The sequence below is a fragment of the Xiphophorus hellerii genome, chromosome 15 (genome assembly GCF_003331165.1).
Source record: "Xiphophorus hellerii strain 12219 chromosome 15, Xiphophorus_hellerii-4.1, whole genome shotgun sequence".
Classification (NCBI taxonomy): Eukaryota; Metazoa; Chordata; class Actinopteri; order Cyprinodontiformes; family Poeciliidae; genus Xiphophorus; species Xiphophorus hellerii.
The window spans coordinates 15657194-15665086 of NC_045686.1; the positions used below are offsets into that span (position 1 = coordinate 15657194).

General features: G+C 40.3%; 1 protein-coding gene across 2 annotated transcripts; it reads right to left on the minus strand.

The window, feature by feature from the left end:
* Positions 1–723: 723 nt before the first annotated feature.
* gpatch2 (G patch domain containing 2) lies at positions 724–7375 on the minus strand. 2 transcript variants are annotated; one of them, XM_032585977.1, is made up of 10 exons: positions 7211–7375; positions 6283–6526; positions 4912–5462; positions 4680–4744; positions 4052–4249; positions 3636–3735; positions 3208–3247; positions 2993–3057; positions 2787–2875; positions 724–1525 (listed from the first exon to the last, which is right to left on the minus strand). In XM_032585977.1, exons 1-10 carry the CDS (start codon positions 7258–7260, stop codon positions 1356–1358), a joined length of 1572 nt encoding a protein of 523 aa, XP_032441868.1. In that variant the 5' UTR covers positions 7261–7375; the 3' UTR covers positions 724–1355. The 2 variants fall into 2 exon arrangements, with proteins under 2 accessions (XP_032441868.1, XP_032441869.1); XM_032585978.1 differs by having other exon boundaries at positions 4915–5462; positions 7211–7374.
* Between the last annotated feature and the right edge of the window lie 518 nt (positions 7376–7893).

Sequence of the window (7893 nt, forward strand, 5' to 3'; positions counted from 1 at the left end):
TTGAATTGTATTTTAGGCAATGTTGAGTCAGCGTGTGTTTTATTAGAGCTGGAAATACTCAGAGCTTAGGGTTAATTATTTCATGAAAAAAGAGGAAGGGTGTAGGGATTTTCTGGTTTAAAAAAAGGGTTAAATCTTTAATGAGACCACAGTGAAAAGTTGTTCATTTCACCATTTGACACCATAAATTGGGTCAGGTATTACACACTTTGAGTAATTGTTGGTGGGGTTTTTTTCTTTTGTAATCATTATTTTAGCTAGCAGATATATGAGATAACAAAAGTTGTTGTTAGATAGGGAACCAAACCAAAAAGCCAAACAGAAATTATACCCAAATGTTCCTTTAGGGTAGGTAAAATGTTAGAAATAGGCCATTAGCAGCGTAACACTTATTAATCCTTAAGGTCTAGTTGTAGAAAATTAAACATTATGTTAGGATCCTGGTGTGTTTGGGTTTTTTAATGTTTTCTACAAAAACAAACATATAGGTTTGGGTGTAAAATGACTTTGCAATGTGTTTCAAATACTTTCTCTGGCCAGAACAGATAAGATATTTCTTTTGACTTTAAAATACAATGTGAAATGTGTAGTGAGTAATAAATGTTAACTTTTAGCAAAACCCTTTAAAATGTGCAAGACTAAATAACAAATCTAAAATAATTAATTGAAAAAACTGAACTCTAATCAAGGGGGCACATGCAAATCCACTAAATGACACAAAAACAAATTTAGATCTTTTTTTTTTATTATTATTTTCCCTGTTTGTGGAGAAGTAAAAACTTTCTAATGACACAAATTCCTCAATTAAATCAAGAAAATGGATTATTACAGACATCCAGATAAATCTGCTCACATTAAAGTAAAGTATGCCAACTTCATTACGATAAAATAAGCAACTTAAAAAGGTGTGTTGAGGTATGGCCCAATCAAATATTTGATTCAAAAACTCTTGTGCAATCTCAGAGAAAAAAAAAAACAAAAAACATTTCTGATCAACCCGTTAGTCAGTTTGGCTGACTAACGGGTTGCACTGTTAGTGGCTCACACCCAGAATGAGCTCAAAGACTCAGCAGTCTGCCCTTAAACACTGAGGTAACATGTGATCAAGCTTCACCGTCAAGTTCTCCAACATGGAGAACTCATTTCTACCCATTACTGTCACGTGTCTCAATCCCAGATTTTGTAAAAGTTTCCCCAATATGGGGAAAGTTTGTCACCACAGACGTTCTTGGTAGAACCGTTTCATTCTTGCAGCTCGCAGGACTTTGGTTAAGAATCATCCTGAGGAGAATTTCATCTGGCGTTCTTTTTTTTTTTTTTGCAGTATCGTGTCTCAGAGTCCAGGAAGCGACAGATCAGTTGAAACCTAAACCTGCCCCTTTGGGTCTCTGTGTGGCCCGGATGGGTTCGGTGATACCCCTCCCCTCAGGGCCGAGTCCCATCCCCGGGCTCCAGCCCATGCTTTGCAACATGCGGCTCCCCATGTTCGTGTCAGGGATGGGAGCTGCGTTTTCCCCAACCACACCTGAGAAGAAAATGTTCTAAAGTTAACAAAAATAAAAAACAAAAAGGCACATTTAAAGTTTGTAAGGAAAAAAACACAGCAAATCAAAAAGTCTTTTCAGAACACAAATAAAGAAAAAATAAAGATTACGACTTAAAAGGAACCTTTAAAAAAAACTGTCGTTTTTTTGTGCCTGAAATCAATACACAGATTGTTGGTTCCTGTGGATCAAACATGAGATTTTACTTTCATGAATGTTTTGTATTTTTGACACAGAATTAGCCTGGCTCAAAAAATTGGTGGGTGCTAAACAAGTTCCTCTCAATAAAGTAGAATAATATAACAAATACATATTTTTTATTAATTCAATTCAAATAGTGAAACTCTGACAATAAAGATTCATTGCAAACGGTTGTGATTTAAGCATGTATTCCTGTTAATTTTGCTGATTATCGCCGACAGCTTTCCAAAGTGTGATAATTATAAAGTTATTAACATGTTATATGAAGGATAAGCCAAAAAGGGTGTAGCTAAGGAATCTAACTTCTCACAGAAGACTGAATCAAAGCAAATTAATAGAAAATTGAGTAGAAGGAGAAACAGTTTTTTTAAAATGCTCTAACAACACATTCTTCCTGCAGCCCCAGGAAGAATATGATACCAAATTCATTCAAGTGTTTTGAGACAATTCAGAAAATGTAAAGTTCAGATGGAGTCAGAGCATAAGGAGTCAGCCACACACAAATGTATCCGGCACATGAGCTACAACTGCTATTTTCCTTATAGTACGAGCCACAGACTGGTCACCTAAAGTCCACTGAAAAGTTTGTAATCCTGGCTACTTGCTGTTATCTCAGAGATTAGACATTCGGTCTTGCTTGCTTGTCCGGCCTTTCTGCAAACGTAACCAGGTAATTGACTTAGCCACACTTCCTGTCGTGCAACAACTGCATCCGGAGAAGTAAGGACTAGCTTCCGCCTTGGATAATGGTCTTGCTGTTCTCTGTTTTCTAGGAACTTTGCTTTAGTCACAGAGGCTAACTACTTACTGTTTTAATCCTCCGTTTGTAAGCAGGGCTGAGTAAAAGCTTCTCACTCCGGGGTCTCCAAGTGATCTGGTTACAGCTAGTTCCCCTGTCATTACCAACATTTGCTATGTGTCTCATGGCCCAACTCCCAATATTTTTAGCTAAGAAGACGTGAGATAAGATGCATATAGATCCATGAAAGGAAAAGTCTATCAGGCATAACACAGCAGAAGGAGTGTGTTTCCATCAGTTACCTGAGGGAACAACGGTACCTAGAGGAGCTGCCTTTCGCCTCCGTTTGATGTCGCCTGTGCATAGAGAGCCGAGGTGTCCGCTGGTCTGCCTGCAGAACAGGTGGGTGAACAAAAATGGTTTTAAGTTTCATCTCTGACAGCATACAACACGAAAAAAAAAAAAGTTTTAATTTATCTGGACATTATATGCTTTAAATTATTCTCACCTGCTTGCTGTTTTTACCGAACAGCTCCTCCGATGCCCTCTGTCTGTTCGTGGATCCCAGTGCAACTGCAGTGGCAGGTAAAAGACAGAAAGAAAAAAAGACAAAACTTCATCTTTTAGGCAATCTGAACGATTCCAGCAATACATCTAGATTTTATTGCAGCAGTGGGTGAAACCTTGAACTTAGCATTTCGACCAGTTTGAAACATAGCTCACCTGTCCATGGTCCCTCCTTGAGCTTGCGTTAAACCAAGGTCTGATTAGGAAGAAATGGTGTAATTAAAACATCCGAATGATAAACTCACTGTTCTTGTTTCAAAATTCACATTATTTTATGTACATTTTGAACATAATGAATGAATTTATTGTATTTTTACAACAGGAAGGCTTGAAACCTGGAGACTGGGGAAAAAACTCTAAGGAAGGAAGGACATGAATCAAAAGAAAAGGAAAGATAAAGTAGGAAAGGACAAAATATCTTTGTTGACGTATGTTATTAATAATTTGGTCATATTTTCCAATACAAAAGACAACCCAAATTCCTCTACAAACATAACTTTCAGAAGGGTGACAAAAGAAATTAAAAAACAAGAAAGCAAAAAAATAAATAAATAAATCAGATTTAGTAGCAGGTGATAACTCACTCATGGGGATCTTGGCTCAGCCTTTCGCTGAAGCCCTGACTGGATCCCGCCTCGGATCCCTGCTGGTTTCCATGGAGACGACTCAACCTGGCCTGGAACCCTGCCCAACATCAATGCAAGTTTATTCACAGATCAACTCACTTTTGATCTAATTTCATTTGGCCAATAAGATTAAACTAAATTCAGAATTCATCTTGGATTCATACTTTTTGGCTTTTAAAAAGGGTGCTCAAATAAATGTAAAACGAATTTAAATGTATTCTCTTCTTATTGAGAGACGACAAAAAAAAAAACAAAGATTTTTTTTATAGAATAAGTAATATATTTTTCCACTTTTTTTTGTTTATTTTGCTCCCTACTGGTCAAGAATGACATAATGACATGAATCTTTAAGGGTCCAGCAGTTCATAATGTACCTCTCTGTGCAGCGGGGCTCAGGAGAGGAAAGGATCCTGTGAGAATGCTGTTGAAGACCGGGTCGGCGAGGTCCAGCTCCTCCGACGCCGCCTCCCTCTCCCACCAGGGAACCACTCCTGCTATCCCACATGCACCCCCGGGCCCAGATCCGGACGCCGGTTCTCCGTCACAGAACCAATCACTCTGTTCATCATCACCTGGAGCAAAGATAGAAACTGTGACCTCCCAGTAGAACTAAAATATGCCTGCTTGGTTTCCCACACAGTTAATGTAATAAACCAATGTTTTGCATAATTACATTTCCAAAGTTGTTAGTTCTTTTTTTTTTTTAGCAATTTTCAAACAGGATAAAAAAAAGTTTCACTATCAACTGCTGGCAGATATTTCTGCAGTAGTTTGGATTTAAATATGGAAACAACAAAAACTACAGATTGGAAGGATGAATGTATCTAATGATTAAAGGACTCATGGAATAAAGATTGGGAATAAATCTATTTTAGCTTTTTTTTCTTTACTTGTTCAGTCCAGGAAAACACTTATAACTTACATCAGAGGTTATTTACGTGTTGTTCCTCTAAAGGAGAGATTTGGATTAAAACCTAGAGAAGAACAGGACTACATACACACCTTGCCTCCCCTCATCATTAGTATAGAGGCCACCATCACTGCTGTTACTGACGCTGCTGGTCTCACTGTAAAAGACAACAAAAGGTCATTAAATGTACAGTTTAAACACCATGGATGGAAAAATAGTCAAAACACAACCCGGATCTAAAATTAAACTCTCGTCAATAACAGAAACAAAGGTGGGGGACTTGAAAATCGGTGGAAATAGTAAAAAGAAAGCCAAAACACTAACCACCTGTCACTCATGTCCTCATCTGAGCCCTTTTGCTCGTCCAGCTCCATCTTCTCTTTAGATCCCTCTTTTGGTGAAGACAGAGGGTCTTCACTCTCAACAACCACCCCTTCGTCTGCAGCTTCCAGCCCCAGTCTTTGCATTGCCAGTTTTCTCTTCTTCACACGGTTCTTTTCTCCTACAGACCCCAGCAGGCCACCTCCACAAAGCTCCATGGCGCCCCTACTCTCGTTACCACAGAGTCTGTGCGGCCTGCTGCCGACACGAGCCTTGGGGACCGGCGGGGGCCCGAGTAGGATGGAGGAGTGAGGTTCTGGTTCTACCGGCGGGTCCACAGCCATACGTTTGACCTTACGCCGGCGTCTAAGGCTGCGAGTTCCCTCTGCTGACCCCAGGACGGCCAGGTCGTCGGGCCAAATTGGCCGCTTGCTTCGTCCCGGGTCGGCAGCGTGGGGCGGTCGTCTTTTGGGGCCAAGCTGGTCATCAGAGTCGCTGTTGTCACGGGCGTGGCTGTTGGCAGCGGAAACACCTCCTGAGCTGGCACGGTAGTCCTAGTGGCGACAAGGAAATGTGACATGCTCGGTAAGTTGTGAGACGTCGAAAGGTGCTCGAATGTCAGCAAGGATAGATCCAGTTCACTGTCTAAAGATGAAAAGAATGACGCTGGAAGCAGCTAATACAGTGACCAGAGTACAAAATCTTAGGTTTATCCAAGAGCTACTCTTACTTCATCTAGATCTGGTAGATAGTTGGAAAACTGAAGCAAAAATGCAACAAATACCCACCTTTTATGAATCAATTTAGTTATTCGCATCATACAAGTTAAGTAGATATTTGGGTGCTGTGCATGCTTTCAGACGACACAGCTCAGACTTCAGTGCTGAAGGGCCGTGGTTTATTATTTACCATAGCACCACTAACAAGAGAACATTTATTAAAAGTTTTTCAGGGCATTTCTTGTAAACCCAATGGTATCTGGCTGGACACAGTGTACTGATCCTTTTGTATGGGTGTACAAACACATTCATTATTTCAAATACAAAAGAAAACTGCAACAACCAATTCATGTTAAATCAGAAGCGTTTCATGTCTTTATTCTTTGCGATCTTTCAACTGATCGCAAAGAATAAAGAACAAATACAGATCAATGATTGAATGAACTATCTGAAAGAGAATCTTGATTGGTTTTACTAGGTTCTTTTGAAAACAGATTAGAGTACCTGCCTCTCATTGGCTAGTACTGCAAAATATGACCTTGCACTGATAAGTTATTGTCTAAACAAACAAAAATAAAAACACCTGTGGGATCCACTTGGAAGCTGCCTGACTAGTAAAACCTCTCCAGCAGCCAGGACACACCCCCAGCCTCACCTTATGTTCCTCCACACTGGACTCTGAACCCTCACTGAGGTGGCCCGTATCCCAGGGCGGATGGGGGTTGTCTGAGCGTCGTTTCCTGCCCCTCCGTTTCCGAGCCTGTCTCTTCAGCAGACAACCCACTGCTAGTGCGTGGTCCCCGCCATCGCCGAAGCCACCCCGGGCAGCTTGCTCCGAGCTCTCCTCCAGTGCCGACACCAGGTCATGGACCAGCTCGTCCATTGTCCGGTGAAAGTGCCTGGGAAGGAGGGCAAATGTTGAAAAAATGATTATTCGCGTTTGCTTGTCTTTTACAAACGTCAGCACTTTATATGTGAAGATAAGCATTTGCTTTGGGAGATGCAGATACACTTTCTCTCGGACAGAACCCCATAAACAACAAACAGAAGTGGCAATACCTTTATTGACAATATTCAACGGTGACGAACAAAACAGCTAAGCACAGACAAGACACAACTAAATGACATTCTTTAACTAGAAGAGGGATGGTTTAAACAACACGCACATTGACTGTTACTTACGTTGCAACAGCTGCTAGAAATATATGAAAACGGCAGATATTGTTTGCGGCGTTTCTACGAATTTACAGCAGATCTCTTATATCGCCAGCGGTTTTACTGCTTAGCTTCGTAAGCTAACGTCTTCTTGTTAGTTAGACCTGTCCACGTCAATAAACGCATGATAAAGACATAGCTGCTTCACGTCTAGCGAGCAATAAGCGTAAATACACAACTGGTTGTTCTGCTGTGAGAATCGCCGTCAAGATAAACAATTAAAACCCCCTTCGAGATTCAAGAAAGCTTCGATGCTAGCCTGTTGATGTAGCTAGCCTGTGTGCTCTGCAACCAGCTGATCCACGCGAGTTCAATGAACGTGAGCGATGAGTTATCCTACGTCTCAGTGATTTTTAAAGACCACCTACCAGCCAGTTCCCGCTTTGCCGATGGTTTTTAGGTGACCTGCACGAAACATTAAAGCCACCAAGTGCCAGCGGGTTATTAGCCAGAAACAACAAACAAACAGCCAGACTCCATATTGACACAAAAGCTAACAGTCAGTTAGCTGGATATACGACAAGACCGGGTGCTGCCTTCAGGTACCTCGGGAAAGTGGAACATTAACATTAAAAGGCATAGAAAGATTTCATTGTTACTTACTTAACAAAAAAGTTCAAAATTTGAATTCCATCTATATGAAAACATTATTGTATATATGTTGTCGCACGTATATATTACTCTGTATGCTAAAAACATTTAATTGGCTATGTGACAAACAGAAAAAAGTGAAGGCAATTTTTAATTTGTACTAGAATGTATATACACGCATTAAACACCAGAGTGAGCTGTAGTCACAAGTTTTCCCACCACAGTGTTAAAGCTGTTTTATACCCCTTTAACTTTTAACACATTTGCCCTGTTACAACTACAAACTTCGGTGGATTTTCTCATGAATTTAAATTCTAAACATAAATCAAGATATAAATATGACCTGCAAGGGAAATTATACATTTGGTTAATTTGTGTTTAGTTGCTTTGACTCAGGGAAAAACTGAATGACTCAACTCTACTAGCTTTGAACATCCAGAGACTGACCTTTTCAGAGATT

Coding starts and splice junctions, on each gene's coding strand:
- gpatch2 (XM_032585977.1), bottom strand. CDS start 7,260: ATGTTTCGTGCAGGTCACCTAAAAACCATCGGCAAAGCGGGAACTGGC. Junction 5,463..6,282: donor CCAGTGTGGAGGAACATAAG/GTGAGGCTGGGG, acceptor TGTCGCCACTAG/GACTACCGTGCCAGCTCAGG. Junction 4,745..4,911: donor GAGGACATGAGTGACAGGTG/GTTAGTGTTTTG, acceptor TGTCTTTTACAG/TGAGACCAGCAGCGTCAGTA.